At 43.3% G+C, this 17,691-nt stretch overlaps 1 protein-coding gene across 2 annotated transcripts; it reads right to left on the bottom strand.

Annotated features, from left to right (window-relative positions):
* Positions 1–1,072: 1,072 nt before the first annotated feature.
* On the bottom strand, positions 1,073–5,515 carry PJA1 (praja ring finger ubiquitin ligase 1). 2 transcript variants are annotated; one of them, XM_019648060.1, is made up of 2 exons: positions 5,397–5,515; positions 1,073–3,275 (listed from the first exon to the last, which is right to left on the bottom strand). In XM_019648060.1, exon 2 carries the CDS (start codon positions 3,206–3,208, stop codon positions 1,514–1,516), a length of 1,695 nt encoding a protein of 564 aa, XP_019503605.1. In that variant the 5' UTR covers positions 3,209–3,275; positions 5,397–5,515; the 3' UTR covers positions 1,073–1,513. The 2 variants fall into 2 exon arrangements, with proteins under 2 accessions (XP_019503605.1, XP_019503606.1); XM_019648061.1 differs by having other exon boundaries at positions 1,073–3,269.
* Between the last annotated feature and the right edge of the window lie 12,176 nt (positions 5,516–17,691).

Here is a 17,691-nt window from a genome sequence, read left to right as displayed (position 1 = left end):
GGGAGCTGAAAACAGCTCTCAGAAGCTATTGGGAGGAGCATAAGTGAGTCCACTTTGGAGAGTAGTTTGCGTGAAGATGCTTAAACCCTAAGACCAACAGATTTCATCTCCAGATACTTACCCCTAGAGAAACTCACACAGGTACACATAGACATCAGTCAAGTATATTCATTGCCACAAAATACTGGGAAGAATCTCAATGTCCACCAAGAGGGGACTGGACAAAGCAATTGTAGTAATTCACACAACTATTTAGTATACAGCAGTCAAAATGCATGAAATAGATCAACATGTATCAAAATGGCAAAATCTCAAAAACAATGTTGAGTGAAAAAATCCAGTTGTACAACATACAATCAATTACGTCCACTTAGAAAACAGAAACACGATCGGTTAGCTACACACACATATACATATATATGTACACGTATACATACGCACACACATATATGTCTAAAAACGTAGATGAGAAGTAAACACACCATTTCCTGGGTAGTTCTTACCTCTGTGGAGGAAAGTAAGTATGATGGGTGATGAACTTCACTTGTGCCTAAAAACTCTATTGGAGAGAGAGCTCTGAAGCTAATATGGCCAAATGTTAAGGCCTGTTCCCTCTATGTAGGTGGGTACCTATATATTTTCCACAGCATTTGTCTGCCATATATTTTTCTATTCCTCTTGTGTCACTGAGTTAAGGTATACAATCCACACATAGCTTTATTTTTTTACCCATTCCCTCTGGGAGTTTCTGTTTTCTGCAAGGGGATTTTAGCTCCTTCACCCCTACACTCCGGGGGGGATTTACTCCTACCATTTCTTTCCTTCCTGTAGACTGACAGTATTCTCTCTCTGGCCTTTGCCCCATAGTAGTTTGATAATCATACACTTTATTCCTACTTTTAGAAATCATTACCCTTAATTTTTTGCTGTTGTCCAAGCCAGCATTTCCAGTGAAACTGAAGTTTTTCTACATTGGGAACACCAAAAACACCTATTTTTGATGCAAATGCAAGGGATCCATCATAAAGGCACTTAGTACCCCCGTTTTAGACAAAACCAGACAATTCCACTATACCATGAAATACCAAAAGAATTTTAATAAGCTCTTACGGCACTGCAATTACAGGAACGTTAACCCATAACATGCAACAGAAATGGTGATGCCTTTTGGACATATTTAACAGAGAACTCGACGTTACAGTTAACAGCAACATAGTCTACCAAAGAAAACAAGTGCAACTGATTTCAATGTTCAGGTTAGAAAATGTATATTCTTACTGCAATGTCAAGTAGCATTTAGAAAGTTTAGTTTGTCCTTTCTAACCTCTAAAAGACAGGATGATTTTTACTGCAACCGTACACAACTGTTTTCACATTGGAAATGATCACAAGAAATCAACAGGTGTGGGTTAATGATTGGTTTCATTTCACTTGTTAATTTTGAGAGGGCTCCTGCAGTGTTGTGGATCTGGGATGGGGAAAATCAGCAGACCAGGAGTAAAGAGCCTTGGCCTTAGAGTGGGGGAGGGAACATGCAGCGGCACACAGGGCAGGTGCCGGACTTCTGGAGCCAGATGGACACGCAGGGCTTGTGGAAATAGTGGTGGCATGGCAGCTCGGTCGCCACCTCCCCCTTCACATATTCACTGCAACAGATGGGGCAGCACATTTCTTGGCCCACTGCGCTGTGGTCTTCAGTGACCAGGATCTCGGGAAGAGTGTTGATGCTCTCCTTGCTCGCTGGTGGGTTGGCCACCTCCACGTCTACAGCAAGGGACTCCAAGTGTGCGAGGGCCGTTTCCATCGCCTGGGCCAGGCGTTCTTCGAGTGCCATGTATGTGAGGAACTGCGGATCCACATAGGAAATGGCTTCCGCCACCCCCAACCCATCTGCAAACCCATCGAAGAGGCTCCAATCCACTTCTAGGTCTTCGCTCACGCTGGAGTCATCTTCAAGGTTGTTGTTGCCATCCAGCATGAAGACCCCAGGCTGCAGAAACTCCTGGCCCGAATCATTATCGCCCTCACTGCCGCTCTCATTTTCATTGTATTGGAGCCAAGGGGCTTCTCCTCCTTCCGGGGACACCTGCTCCGCCTCCTGAAGAGATGGTCCTCGGACTTCAAGTTCTTTGCCGCCACTGCTGCCGGAGCTGGCGCCGGCAGCGCCATTCACCCTGGCTGGCTCAGGTCTGTGGTCTTCTTTCCCTGGCAGAGTCTCCCAGCTTTCGCCACTGGACGACAGGTTTTGTTCCCGACCTCGATACTTCCGACGCAAAGCAGCAGTCCACTCTTTGTCACTATCAGAGTCTTCATCACAGTATTTGTAGTAACCGTCGCTATACGTCCAGAAGTCAGGGTCGGCCATGGTTCGTCGCCGTCTCGGCATCTTTTCTGGCTTCACTTGTTCATTCCTGGCCTCCCTCTTGTCTTCGGGGTACTTCGGCTCAGAGTGGCCACTTGAACTCTCACCTCTGCCTCTTCTCGCCAGGCCATCTGAGGGGCCTTCATCAGTGCTGGCAGTACCCCTCCACCTGGAAGTACTGTGTGGCATATCGTCATCATCATCAGTATCAAAAAATATTTTTGGTTTCACGCAGCTGGGACTGGCCAGGTTTCTGATTTTGGGCCTCACCACTGGTTCCTCTCCACCCTTTGGGGTGTTTTCCCCACCACCACAAAGACTCACAGGAGCCCTGCTGAGACGCACAGGAAAGCTCTGCTCACGTCTCTCCCTCTCCATACTGTCACCTTTTGCGGCCACCTTGCGTCCCACAGCAGAGGTCTGAGACACCATGCTCTTCTGCTGCAGATACCCAGCTCTGGCAGAGGGGGCTGGGTCTAGCTTGCTAAGCTGGCCCCTCACATCATGGTTAAAACCAGGCAACTGGGGGGGCATCCCAACCAAAGACCTTGCCCCTTTCTCTGCGTCATCTTTAAACTTGCCAGTTTTCCCTCGCACTGGCGCTAGCGCCACAGGCCCAGCCCCCTCCTCTTCGCTCTCATCTTCCCGTAAACAGTCAATAGGTCCATAAGCCATTCCTCTTCTGCTACCTGGAACCCTGTACTCTCTTAGCGGGTACCTGGAGTAGTCCTCATTATCTACATTCAAGCTGCTTCCCGAGTTCTCACTGTCATCCCAACGACGACGAACGCTGGACAGTGGCAATCGGCTCCTCTTGGCGGTTTGACTGGGGGCTGATCTGTGCATTGGGACTTCAGATGTCGTCTTTCTCTGGCTGGAAATCCTTTCCTGCTGGCTCGTGGATGGCCTGAAACTGACATAATCATGCTTCCTTCCATACCTCCTGCCTATGTGGGCCTCATACCCTCCTGCTGCCTTGGGCCCTACAGGCTTGCTAGATCCCTGACCCACTGCTCTGACTTGCAATACAGCTGGGGCTCGAGTGGAAAGGCACCCCACACAGGCTCTGGAGATGGGAAAATCCAATCAGCTGAGATGAAAGGAACAGGGAGATTTATCTCCAGGTGAGCACATAGCAAAAATAATAAGGGGCCTTTAGAATTAGTTTCACTTTCTTCTAAGGCCTGGGGTAGCATTCCAGTGACTGTCAGGTGTAGACCTGGAACACATTTTTGATGTTGGTGAAATGATTACAAAACGGGGTTTGTAGGAAAGCCAGACTTAGAGAGAATCTGACAGAAGATTGGGGGTGGGGTGACTGGATGCTTGGAAGGTGGGTGAAGTACTGTGGAATTGTCCCAACATGGGGAAAGACCACTGAGGGTTTTTTTATGGGGTGTCCACATTTTTCTGAGCCCTGCAGACATACAGGACACTTGCAAATTGGAATAGAGTGGAAAACACAAATCAGCATATGTGCATTGAGTACCTATGTGTCTGTCAGGAGAAGAGGAGCAGGTGGAAAGGGAAGCAGCAGTCGTGCAATGGACAGATGCCTGTGTTTGCAGGGGGAAGGGGCAGGTGACAGTGGCATTGGAAAGAGTTGTGTCACACAGAATGAGACTCATTCTCACTGTGGGTAGAAAAATGACAGGTGTGGGTAGGGTGGCTTCAGAGGAGAGGGGCGTGTGTAAGTATGAGAGAAAGAGAATGTTCATGTTTGGTCGTATGTGTGGTGGCTGGAATTCTGTGGAGGGACATCTGGGTCTGTGTCTGTGGCAGGTAAAGAAGGGTACGGTAGCATTGGACAGGGGTGTCCGTGAGTTTGTGGGTGTTCGTCAAAATGGGAGGCAACAATGGGGAAATGTCAGCATGAGCAAATGTGTAGATGGAGGACAGCACTGGAGAGGGATGTGTGACCGGTGATCAGGTGGATCAGGGGCCAGCAATCAAAGAACATCTGTATGTATGAATGTGGCTGGTGGGCGGGGGGGAGGGTGGAATCCCTGGAGGATTTCTGTGAGTGTGTGAGCCACAGGGATCAGCAAAGGAAGGCTGTCTTTGCGCACTCGTAGCAGACAGGAGCATTTGGGAGGGGTGTGTGAATAAGTGGGGCCGCATTTGTACATAAGGGATATATGAAAGAGGAGCCAGTGATCTAAGGATATCCTTAAGTGGGTATGTGGCCGGCAGAAAGAGAGAGCGAGCGAGGGGGCACCAAAGGCTGTGACAGTGTGAGCATGTGTGTCCATGCGTGTATGGGGGAGGGGATGCACAGGAACCTTGACTATAGGGGCAAGGAGGGGGCTTTAATGGAAGGTGCCTATGTGTGTATGTGCGCGTGCATGCGTGTGTAGTGCCTGCATGAGTGCGTATGTGTGTGTACCCTGCTAGTGCGCCTGAGAGACACGGAGAGGAGGAGACAGCGGGAGGGTGAGGGGGACAAACTGGGAGGGGGAGGGGGCCGCAATGTCATAAGGAGAGAAGGGAAAACGTTGTCAGCTCAAATGGCAGATCCAAACCAACGTGGAAGGGGGAAAAAGAAAGCAAAGGTCGCGTGGGGGTATATTTTTTCCCTGGGAATAATTTGTTCTTCTGAAAACAATTCTTTTCCTAGAAACAATATATTTACCTACAAATTTTTCACAATTTACCATTCAGCAAACCAACTGCAAAATGGGGGCAGAAAGGCCACGGAGTGCTCCGCAAAGGGGCAGAGAAGGGAGGAGAGGCAGGCAAAGGTGGGGACTGCCACGGCCACCACTCCCTCTCTAACAGTGATTAAAGCCATTCGAATGGGAGCACCGGGCCACACGAAAGGGGCTGAGGGTCAGAGGATGGGGTCCCCAAATAGGCCGATGGATGACACAGGCCTCCCTCTGCAGTCAGGTCCCATGTCCGCCCCACCCCTTCCCGAGGGGCGAGCTGGAAAATCTGTTCGCTACACCTCCCCGAAATCCTCGTCCCGGTACCCGGCCACTCGCCCCACCACCACGTCTGGATGAATGGAGGAAACCAACAGCCTTTCACTCACCAGTCCCGTCACACACGCGCTCTCCGGAGGAGTAGAGCTTTCGGACCTCCAACCGCCACGACCGTCAAAGCCGCTGCTCTGGGTCCTGCTCCTCCCCCGCCAGACAGCAGCGGGCGGGCGGCGACTGCGGCGCCGGAAGTGACGGTAGCGTCAGCTGGAGCCGCCCCCTTGATGTGGCGGGGGCGGCAGCTGCTCTACACAAACCCGGGTGGGCCTAAAGCTTTATTTCATTTTAAATGATGAAATTGTCAAGGATACAGAAAAGGACAGTGAGAAATGTAACCAACAGCCAGCTTTAACAAATGTTAACCATTTAGCCATATTCCCTTCTGTTCTGGATTTTTTAAAAATAAAATGAAATCTGCAAATTCTTTCTGATTAATTCGAATGTGAAAGTAATTATATTAATATATCATATCCTATGTTACATATTATGGTTTGTATTGGAAGTCTTAAAAATGTGAAACTATATTTAGGGTTGCAGTAAGCTTAAATTATTTTAACCTGGTGGTTGAAGCCGACTGAACAGTTTACAGTAGAATTTGTTGCTGTTAATCACAAAATCAAGCTTGTCTAGCCACAAGAAATGATCAATCATAAACCACAACACGGATTCACATTCTGGTAATTGCATTGCAGTTTAAAAAATATTAGAGCTGTACCTTTTGGATGTATACAATTTTACTGAACTCTGAACTCTTTTTTTTTTATTGCACTTTACGATGTTTCTCGAATATTTGCTACCAATGGAGACTTCCTATGTTCACGCCAATAGCGAAGTTTTCTTCTTACTGGAAATGAAATGCATAATAGAAGAACAAGAAATTTTAAGGGTAACAACAGAATAGAAATAAGATGTACAACTTTCAAACCATTAAAGAAGTAATATGTAGAACAAAGAGAAAAACTAAGTTTAACAAAGGGCAGAAATGGGGAGAGACACGACAAGAAGGGATGTGAAAAAGCCCAAGCAAAGCAAAAGGCAGGACCAAAGCCAAATACATCAGCACGGATTATGGATTAACACTGCCTATTGAAAAGCAAACTCTCATTTTGAGCATTTCGTTTTTACAAATCCAGTTAAATACTGTTTCTATGAATTTCACCTAAAGCAAAAATAGGAATAGAAAATACATATATGCCAGTTAAACACTGGCAGAAATGAAAGAAGGATGAAAAGAAGGAAGGGAGGGAAGATGGGACTGAGAAGAAGGAAGAAATTTATAAAAAGAAAGAAAGAAAAAGAAGGGAAGAAGGAAGAAAGGAAAGAAGCAAGGAAAGAGACTTGTAGTAATGTTAACTTCAGGAAAATTAATAACTCAGAGTGTTACCGGCCAACCGAGCAGCACCCCAGCACTGAGAAACTTTTAAGTGTTCTTTCCTTATAGAAATGTTAAGTATGGAAACGGTAAGTCTCCTCCCTAGTTCCTTAGATCCTTAGATCTTGGCTTTGATTACTCTTCTAACCATTTTGTGTGAATCCTAGACTAAAGAGTGCTCCTGGCCTGAATCATACAGAATTCTCCTATCCTCCTGCTTCTTGATTGCTTTGTAAATCAGTTTCTAAATCCTAACAGTAGATTGTTCATAGAAATCTCCTACCCCTGCTTCAGATAAATACTTGGAAGCCTGTGACTTGCTAATATCCCCCTGGCCAATGACCTAACTGCTAAACCCATTCTGGGCCCAGACAACTGACGCCTCCTGAGTGACGGGCTGAATGGCCACAGGCTTCATGAGAGCTACCAGATTTATTAGTTAAAAAATATTTGGCCTCATTCAGGGGCCTTGGGGATACAGAAGATACCCCAACAAGACTGTCAGTCACAACCAAAGAAGCCAACACCGTCTTCCAGGCGGAGCTCGAGACCCCTTCCTCTCATCTGAGATCAGCTAGGGTGAGAGTTCCGTGAATTCCCCAATAGGCAGGGACAGCTCTACGCCCCTGCCCAGCAGGAAGCAGGTACAGAAGAAACCTCCTGTCCCTCAGATTCCCACAGATATTTTATGGGGATCACGTCTCTCAAGGGGAAAACAAGGCAGGCAGTTAGAGGCAGGCATTGGGTCTCTGCATTCCCACAGAGTGCGACCGCCAAGGGGACATCCCCTCTCCACCCAAAACTCCCCTTTGTATTGTAATTACCTACCCCTGCGGGGAAAACAAATGGGCACAAAATACCCAATGAGATCAGACCAAGTCACCCGCACCTGCGCAGTACCTCTTGTCAATCACAGGTGGCAATCAAGTGGTCCCACGCCCTTAGGGCAACAGCCCATTCTAGAGAAAGGGAATAAAAACTCCAAGTCCTGGGAAGTCCGCCCTGCTCGTTTTGACTGCTTCTTCCCTTGAGAACCCATTCCTCCCTTTTTTGAGCCTTCTGAGCCTCGCCTTTGCGCATGGCCCGCTCCAAACTCTTTGGAATGTAATTTATCTTCTAATAATGGGCCCTTGAGCCATTCTCTACTGCTCAGGCCTATTTCTACTTCTTTGAAATGTACTATCTCTTCTAATAAAATACTTTTTCAGTTATTTTACTCCGGCATCTCGTTCAGTTCTTTGCTCGGGTTGCAAAGGACCTGGGCTTTGCGCCGAGAAGGGCCCACTCTCCGACAACAAAAGTAAAAAGCTTTAAAGAGAACAAAACAGGTTGTTTCATTCACCAAGAAGATACAGTCGCTAAAATTTGTATGCCAAACAATGTAATTTCAAAATATATGAGGCAAATATTGTTAGAAATATAAAGAGAAATCAGAAAGTCTGCAATTCTAGCAGAAGACTGAAGCATACTTATTATGGTAAAGATAAATCAAATGGACTAATACATTAGGGTATAGAGAGATTGAACAACACAGTTAATAAGCCTGATCCAATGTATATGTATTTTTGTACTCAAGAAAGGATGCATTTTTATCAAAAAATATTTCAAATATGCCAAACATGCAGAAAAGTAGAGTATAAAATGCACATTTGCATGTACCTGTCACACAGATTGAGCAAATTGTCTTTTCTTCAGATCTTCAGATCCTTCTGTTTTTGAAACAAAATATTACAGTTGAAGCCCTCACTTTATCGTATTCATCTTACTTCTTTTCTCAAATGGTATCATAATAAATATATCCTTTTGCAGCTTAAATTTTCACTTCTTTTTTTGTAAGTTTAGCAATTTCCACATTGAAATCTAAGTAATGCATTTTTAACTGCTGAATACTATTGTATCAATTTCCCAGTATAATTTTACCATAATATATTATGGAAAGGACTCCTGTTTTATGATTACCCAATTTCTTTATCTCTTTCCTATCTGATGGAGTTGGGCAATTTCTGTTGTGTGCAATTATAAGTGGGGATTTAATGAACATCCTAGTGCATGGCTCTTGTGGCCATATGGAAGAGTTTCTCTGGGGCAGTTCTGATATATTGGTTCCCTTACCCTCCAGGGAAGATGGACCCGGCTTCACCCAGCTGCTGCCCTGGAGTCTATTGCCTCTGGTACAAATATTAGCATTTTTAACATATGCTCTGATGTGAAAAGGACTGGGAAAAAACTGCTCTAGCATATGCACACTGAAGTAGAGTTTCTGGGTCAAAGGGCACGTAGTAGTTATCTATTGCTACGTAACAAATTACCCCCAAATTTAGCACCTTAAAACAACAAACATTCATTATATCACAATTACTGTGAGTCAGAAATCTATGAATGGCTTAACTGGGTACCTCTGGTTCATAGTCTCTGGTGAGGTTGCACTCAACCTGTCATTTGGGGCTGCAGTCTCACTTGCAGCCTCAGTTGAGGTGGGATATCCACATCCAAACTCTTTTACATGGCTGTTGGCAGGCCTCAGAAGATCTATTTCAAAGCTCAATCATGTGCAGCCCTACCTAATACATAGAAACAAATACAGGGAGGTGGCCAAAATGGGGAGACAAAGAAACATGTCCCAAATAAAAGAACAGAACACAGTTCCAGAGAAAGAACTAAGCAAAATGGAGACAAGCAATCTATCAGACACAGAGTTCCAAACACTGGTTATAAGAATGCTCAATGATCACAGGGAGCACTTCAACAAACAGACAGGAAGCATAAAAATGGAGATGGAAACCATGAAAAAGAACCAGTCAGAAATAAAAGATACAATAATGGAAATGAAGAATATATTACAGGGAATCAACAGTAGATTAGGCAAAGCAGAGGATCCAACCAGTGATGTAGAAGATAAGGTAGCAGGAAACACCCAACCAGAACAGCAAAAAGAAAAAAGAATAAAAAAAAATGAGGCGAAAAAAAAAAATGAGGCGAGTTTAAGGGGCCTCTGGGATAATATCAAACGTACAAGCATTTGCATCATAGGGGTACCAGAAGGAGAAAAGAGAGAGCAAGGGATCGAAAATGTATCTGAAGAAATAATGACAGAAAACTTCCCTAACCTGGTGAAGGAAATAGACATTCAAGCCCAGGAAGCACAGAGAGTCCCAAACAAGATGAACCCAAAGAGGCCAACACTGAGACACATCATAATTAAAATGCCAAAGGTTAAATACAAAAAGATAATCTTAAAAGCAGCAAGAGAAAAGCAGTTAGTTACATACAAGGGAGCTCCCATGAGGCTGTCAGCTGATTTCTCAACAGAAACTTTGCAGGCAAGAACGGAGTGGCAGGAAATATTCCAAGTGATGAAAAGCAACGACATATAACCAAGATTGCTCTACCCAGCAAGGCTGTCATTTAAAATTGAAGGACAGATGAGGAGCTTCCCAGACAAGAAAAAGCTGAGGGAGTTCATCACCACCAAACCAGTATTACAAGAAATGTTAGAGGGACTTCTTTAAGATGGGAGGGGGTTAAGGATGGTTGAAAAGGGGAAGGGATTAAGAAGTACAAATTGGTTCTTACACAGTAGTCATGGGGAAGTAGGGTATAGTATAATGAATATAGTCAATAATATTGTAATGAATAGGTATGGTGCCAGATAAGTACTAGATCTATCAGGGTGATAAATGGGAATGAGGTTGGGGGCAGGGTGAAAAGGTGAAGAAAATAAGAAATACAAACTGGTAGTTAATACAAATGAGGAATGTAATCAACAATGTTGTAAAGATCATGTAAGGGGCGAGATGGGCACTGGACTTATCAGGGGGATCACATCATAGACTGTATTCAATGAGCTATACACCTGATGCTGAAGTAGAATAATATTGAATGTCAACTATAACTAAATATATATGTATATGTAGTTACAGGATGTGGAGTACAGCATAGGGAAGATAGTCGATGGTATTGTAACAGCTATATAAGATGTCAGAGGGGTAGTAGCTTGAGGGGTGGGTTACCACTTTATGAGGGGTTTAAATGTCTAACTATTACGTTGCCTTGTACAGCTGAAACTAATAAAAAAAAACCAACTCAATCATGTGGTTGATGTCAGGCTTCGATTCCTTGTCATGTGGGTCTATCCATAGACTTCCCGAGTCTCCTCACAACATGGCAGCTGGTGAAAGAGTGTGCCAGAGAGCACCCAAGATGGAAGACATAGTCCTTTTATGACTTAAGCTCAGAAGTGACATCCCAACACTTGCCATATCCTATTTATTAAAAGTGTGCCATGGATTTTGTCCATTTCATCTGTTATCAAATTTGTAGGCATTGAGTTTACGTCTTTATTATCCTTTTAATGTCCATAGGATCAGTAGTGATGGCTCCTTTCTAACTTCTGATATTAGTAATTTTGTCTGCCTTCTTTTTTCTTTGTCAGCCTGGCTAGAGACTTACCAACCTTACTGATATTTCAAAGAATCAGCTTTTGGTTTCTTAATATTCTCTATTGTTCTGTTTTCAATTTCATATATTTCTGCTCTTTTATCATTTCCTTTCTACTTCCTAACTTTGGATTTAAATTGCTTTTCTTTTGCTAGTTTCCGAGGATAGATGCTTAGATTATTTATTTTAGATCTTTCTTCTTTTCTAATATAGGCATTCAGTGCTATACATTTCCCTCTAAGCACTTCTTTTGCTGCACCCCACAAATTTTGGTAAGTTATAGTTTCACTTTCGTTTATTTCAAAATATTTTTTTTTGTTTCTCTTGAGACTTCTTAATCCATACATTATTTAATAGTGTTGTTTAATCTCCAAATATTTTGGAATTTTCCCTTCTATCTTTCTGTTATTGATTTCTAGTTTAATTCCACTGTGGTCTGAGAGGACAGTTTGTATGATATTTATTCTTTTTAAATTTGTTAAGGTGTGTATTATGGCCCAGGGTGTGGTCTATCTTGGTGAATGTTCCATGTGAGCTTGAGAAGAATGTGTTTCTGCTGTTGCTGGATGCAGTAGTCTATAGATGTCAATTATATCTAGGTGATTGATGGTCCTGTTCAGTTCAACTATGTTCTTACTGATTTTCTGCCTGCTGGATCTGTCAATTACTGACAAAGGGGTGTTGAAGTCTCCCAACTATAATAGTGGATTTATCTATTTTTCCTTGTAGTTCTACCACTTTTGTCTCACATATTTTGATGCTCTGTTGTCAGGTAGGTACACATTAAGGATTATTATGTCTTCTTGGAGAATTGACCCCTTTCATCATTATATAATGTGCCTATTTATACCTGATAATTTTCCTTGTTCTGAAATCTGCTTTGTTGAGAATTAGCTATTCCAGCTTTCTTTTTATTAATGTTAGCATGTGTATTTTCCTCTATCCATTTACTTTTAACTGTGTCTTTTATTTGAGTCTTTAAAAAAATCTATTCCAATAGTCCCTGCCTTTTAATTAGTGTAGTTAGACCATTCACATTTAAAGTGATTATTGATATAGTTGGATTAATATCTAACATATTTGTAACTGCTTCCTATTAATTGCTCTTATTCTTTGTTTCTCTCTTTTTTGTCTTCAACTCTTTTACTGCCTTATCTGATTTTAAATAAGCATGTTATATGATTCCATTTTTTCTCCTCTCTTAGAATTTCAATAATATTTCTAATTTTTACATTTTCAGTGGTTGCTCTAGAGTTTGCAATATACATTTACAATTAATCCAAGCCCACTTTCACATGACACTATACTAGTTCATGGGTAGTGCAGGTATTTTGTAAAAGGATATTTCCAGTTATTTCCTCCTGTCCCTTATAGCATTGCTGATATTCATTTCACTTATTCACAAGTTACAGTCATCCAATACATTGTTGTTACCATTTTGTTGAACAATTTTTTGTTATATCAGTTAAGAATAAGAAAAATGGAAGATTTTGTAGTATTTATACTTTGATTTACTCCTGCTGAAATGTTCTTCCTTTTTGGTGTAACTCCAGGTTTCTGACTTATATCATTTTTCTTCTTTCTGAAGAACTTCTTTTAACATTTCTTCAAGGCAGATCTCAGAAGTGACACCCTAACACTTTTATCATATTTTATTTGAAGTGAATGATTAGTTCTAGCCCACACTCAAGGGGAGGGGATTACACAAAGGCAGGAATTCCAGCAGGTGGGAGGTCATTGGGGCAGGAGGGGTAAGGGTATTTCAATGTCAATAGGTAGTATTACCAATCCACTTTCCAAGGTGTTTGTACCAATTTGTCTCCACCCGCAGTTTATTCACGTCAGTTTTCCCCACACCCCACCACTCTTTGTTTGTTTGTTTGTTTTTTGTTTGTTTCTTTTTTTGTTTTAGCTGAGCCATCCTGCTACCTGTTGGTAGCTTAGCGGCTGCTCAGCTCAGGCCGGGACTCGAACCGCTGTTGCTCAGAGCTCAAACTCTTGAGCGAGCTCTTAACCAACTGAGCCACTCAGCCGGCCCCCCACCACTCTTGATACATCCAGACTTTAAAATTTTTGCCAATCTGATGGCTATGGAAAATTGCTGTTTGACTTTGCTTTCCCCTAAATTACTAGAGAAGTCTAGCATCTTCTTGCATTTGTTGTTTAGATTTCTTCGTCTGAATTGTTTGTTCATATATTTTGTCCATTTTTTTTGTTGGGGTGGTTTTTCTTATTATTACTGACTTCTAGGAATTCTTTATATATTCTGGATACCAGATGTCAGTTATATTTGTACAGTTGTAAATATCTTCTCCTAGTTGATGTTTTCTTTAAATGGAAATATGAAATTATAAAAGCACTTAAATGATAGCAAAATGTTTTTTTAAAAATAATCCTGAAGTAGCGAAGACCTCTATGAATTTGATAAAATATACAGGAGCAACAAAATAAAAGGCTCAGCCACATAAAAACAAAATATTCTGGCAGGCAAAAATATACTAAATAAACAATTCTAAGTAAAGTGAAAAAGAAAAGAAAACCTGGGGAAAATATTTGCTGCTAATTTCATAGACAAAGGGCTCATTTCCCAAATACATGAAGAGCTCCTATAAATCAATAAATAACCAACAAACCAATTTTAAAATGAGCAAAGGATATGAATAGATATTTTATGGGAAAAAAGTACAGATGACACTTAAACACATAAGATGCTCAAGCTTGCTCACAAAAATAAAATTAGGTAGCATTTCACCTTGGAGACTGACCTATGTGAAAAAGCTTGATAACACAAGCTTGGTGGAGGGTGTGGAGTTTCGGGCACCCTCTAACATTGCTAGGAGGAGGTGGGTAAATTGTTAGAGCTTCTGTAGTGGACAAGTTGGCAACGTCTGTCAAAATTACTAATGCACATACTTTTTGACACAGAAAGTCTACTTCTAGGAATCTACTTACATATATACTTGCACATGGTTGAAATGAAATATGTGCACTTATATTCATTGCACCACTGTTTTTAATATTAAAAGACCAGAAAGAACCTAAATGTTTATCACAAGGAAAATGAATAATCATTATGGTGGAAAACCTACTACAGAGAAGCTAAGATGCAGAATCAAAATTTGCATGCATCACAATGGGTACATCTGATAAACAATATTGAATGAAAAAAAGATATAAGAGGATATGCATAGTACAATAGTATTTATCTATGTTTTTAAAACACATATAGGGCATGTAGGTTAAGGATTGCTCCATCTTCCCAGAGAATTGTTCATCTGATCACTAGGAAATGACTCACCTTGTCCCTGATAAGGCTTTTGGTGTTAAGGTCAAAATCTTATCAGTAACCCTGCCACCCAATCTTCTTCTGATAAGATTATTTTCTGATCTATTTTTATTCATCTATTATTTAAAATATTTTAAGGTAATACAATTACACACAAATCTCTATGCAATTTTAGATGCACTCATAACAGAAATCCTATGTGCATGCTTTAAAAAGTCTTTTCTTTGATTTTTACTCATCTCCTTCCTCTACCAATGCCACTGCTCCCCATAACCCATATCAGTAACCTACTATTATGTTTTCATATTTTTAGTCACATTTGTAGTATCATATGCAGATATATGTATACTTATGTGTCTGTACATACATGTGCAATACATGCATGGATTTTTCTTTGTCCTTTTTTATTAAAATGGGACCACATATATACTTTTGCACTTCTTGCTATTCTCACTCGATAACACCCTCTGAAATCAACTGGTATGACTCTAATCACTAATTTCCAATGGAGGCCTAGCATTGCATGATATGGATGTGCCATAATTTATTCATCCATCAACCTATTGATAATTACAATTTTCAGGGGTTTTTTTCTTTTTTTAACACTATGAACAATGCTACAAAAGTAGGATTGCTAGGTCGAAAGATGTATATCTTTTTAATTTCAGTCAATAGTGCCAAATTGCTTTCTCCAATGGCTGGAGCCCTTCACATTCCCACCAGCAATGTGTGACCGTGCACTGTGGCTAACTTGACTGAACCTGGAGCACAGGTTCTTGACCCATGCAGGGCCAATGGGACTGCTCTCCTAGGGATTTGAAGCTCAAAAGGAGCAATGGAGACTGGGAAGATTGGAGCTGAGTCATATTCACATCAATTCTGAAAACCAGCCTGGTATCTTTCTAATACAGCCTTATTTTTTGCCCAAAGACTTGAATTCTGTTGCTTGCAAGCAAAAGAAACTTACAAAGCCTGGTCAAAGACTGAGGCCTAAACCTGGTCACAAACTCAGCCTTGATCCCAACTACAGATTCAGCTCTGATCCAGGCCACAGACTCAGTCCTCATCCGAGCTAAAGACTAAGGGCCATTGCTGTCCCCAGAGTTCACTGACCTCTGCTTGGTATTTCTTGGAGGGGTGCTCAGTGGCTGGAAGGGGGCCAGGTGAGCCAGTGGATACATTTCAGCCAAATGTATCCAGAGCTTGGGACTCACAGTTAAGACCTCTTTGTGACAACTAATACTGATGACTTGGAGACAGAGAGGAATTCCTTTTGAAGAATAATTGGTAAAGTCTAGTCAGAGACTTTTGGGGGCCTCTGACCGGTTGAAGGCAATAATGTATCAAAAGGGAACCTTGTATGGGAGGAGGTCAGAGGTTTGGCTTGTGGAGGCAGGGAATAAGAACTGTGAACTCTGACCCTGGCTCAGGAAATGAGGATAGAGCAGGGATGGGGATAGGGGTACAGGTATCTGGAACTGGATGGGGCTGGACGAGTCCTCTGCTAGGGCCTGTGCCCCAGGACGAGCTAAGAAGAGTTGCCATGGAGAAAGGTCCAAGCAGCCTGCAGCCCAGAGGCCTCCTCCTTTGTCTCTCTCAACCATCTCACAATGCCTGAACCATTGGGGTGGGCCTCCACGCTGCCTGGCCCTCTCCCCTGTCCTGACTTCCCACAGGCCCCGAAGCCACCTGCCTCTTCCTCCTTCCCTGCAATCTCCCACGCCCATCATCTTTTCTCTTGGCTTGGCTTCCTATTGCACGTCTCCTGCAGAGTTTCAGGGATTAGGGCTGTCTACTGTGGGGCACAGCTCCTTTCTCTTCTCCTCAGAGCCAGGAGGCTCTTGCCAAGATCTGGTCCCAGCCTTACCCCAAAGATATTTGGCAGGAATCAGGCAGAGCTTGCTGAGTGTGGGGCTGGAGGGGCAAGCCCAGACTGTGGGGAGGGGACTGCCATTTCTCAAACACCTATCACATGCCAGGCACTTTACATATGCTCTCTCATTTAATCTGTATGGCAAGGTAGTGAGATAGCAATTCTTATGTTCAGGTGGCGAGGCTGAGGCTCAGAGAGTATAAGGGGTTTGTTCAAGGCTACTTAGCTAGAGGTTACAGAGCTCGAATTTGGAGCCAGGACTGTCAACTCCAAAATTGGCTACTTCCAGGCCTACGGTGAGAGGACTATGGTGGCCTCAGGTCCCAAACTAAAAGGGAGGCCTACCAGGTAGGGAGTTCCCTGGTAGAGGCCTAGGGAAACTTACTAGATCCACAGCTGAGCTCCTTGTCCTGAGATGCAGGGAACAAGTAGAGAGGCCTAGCTGGGATGGGACATTGGCTAAGCCAGAGAGAGCCTCTGCTCAGGCAGCCCTGGGCCACTCTCTTTCCATAGGGTTTCCCCTCAACCCTTGGTGCCTCTGTGATTCTTCCATCAACAGGAAGATGGCAGGGACTGGGGTGAGTGGGGTACAGATGTGTGTGTGTGGGGGGGGGCAGGGGTAGGCAGAGTCAAAAGGCCAGGACACAGTTAGTTCACAGGCAAGAACTTGGGCCTAACCCTGGCAAATCCCTTCCCTTTCCTCGGCCTCACTGTTCCCATCCTGACAATGGAGAGATTGTATTAGATAATTGCTGAAACCTATGCCACTTCTGCCAGTGTGGTGGGACTTTCCTGGGCAGGGCAGAGCTGTGGCCAGGTCAGCGGGGAAAACTTTGCCCACAGAACATACCTGGGGGAATGGCAAGGGCAGGAGCTAGGGCGAACCTGGCATGGGAATAGCTTCTTTGGCTTCTGCCCCTGGCTGCCCGACTCACAATAGAAGGGTGGAGGAGGAGCAAATGGGGAGCTGAGGTTATGGAAAATGTGCCTTTTGAAAAGAACACTAGGGGCAGTGCAAGAAGGCAAGAAGGAACCATAAACACTGCTGGTTGCCCTCAGAGGAAGAGAAAATCGCTCCTCTACACGAAAGTCCATGACCAGTCTTCCACCGAGGCACCAGGTACTAAGTGGCCTGATAACCCTGTCTGCCACGTGACCCTGAACAAGTCTTCTTCCTCTCTGGGCCCCAGTGTTTCCATCTACACACTGAGAATTTGGGCCTACATGCCCTCCCAGGGCCCTGACAGCTTTCATATTCCAGAATCTTCTATATGTTGGCTCTGAGTCAAGCCCCTTGAGTTCAGTCCTGCCTCAGGTGCTGAGAAGTGAGTTGATCAGCTATGGGAGTCAGAGTAACATCGGGAGTTTGGGGTCATCCTA

This window comes from Hipposideros armiger, unplaced genomic scaffold (assembly GCF_001890085.2).
Source record: "Hipposideros armiger isolate ML-2016 unplaced genomic scaffold, ASM189008v1 scaffold_119, whole genome shotgun sequence".
Classification (NCBI taxonomy): Eukaryota; Metazoa; Chordata; class Mammalia; order Chiroptera; family Hipposideridae; genus Hipposideros; species Hipposideros armiger.
This window is presented reverse-complemented; position numbering and strand designations above follow the sequence as displayed.

Coding starts and splice junctions, on each gene's coding strand:
- PJA1 (XM_019648060.1), bottom strand. CDS start 3,208: ATGCACAGATCAGCCCCCAGTCAAACCGCCAAGAGGAGCCGATTGCCA.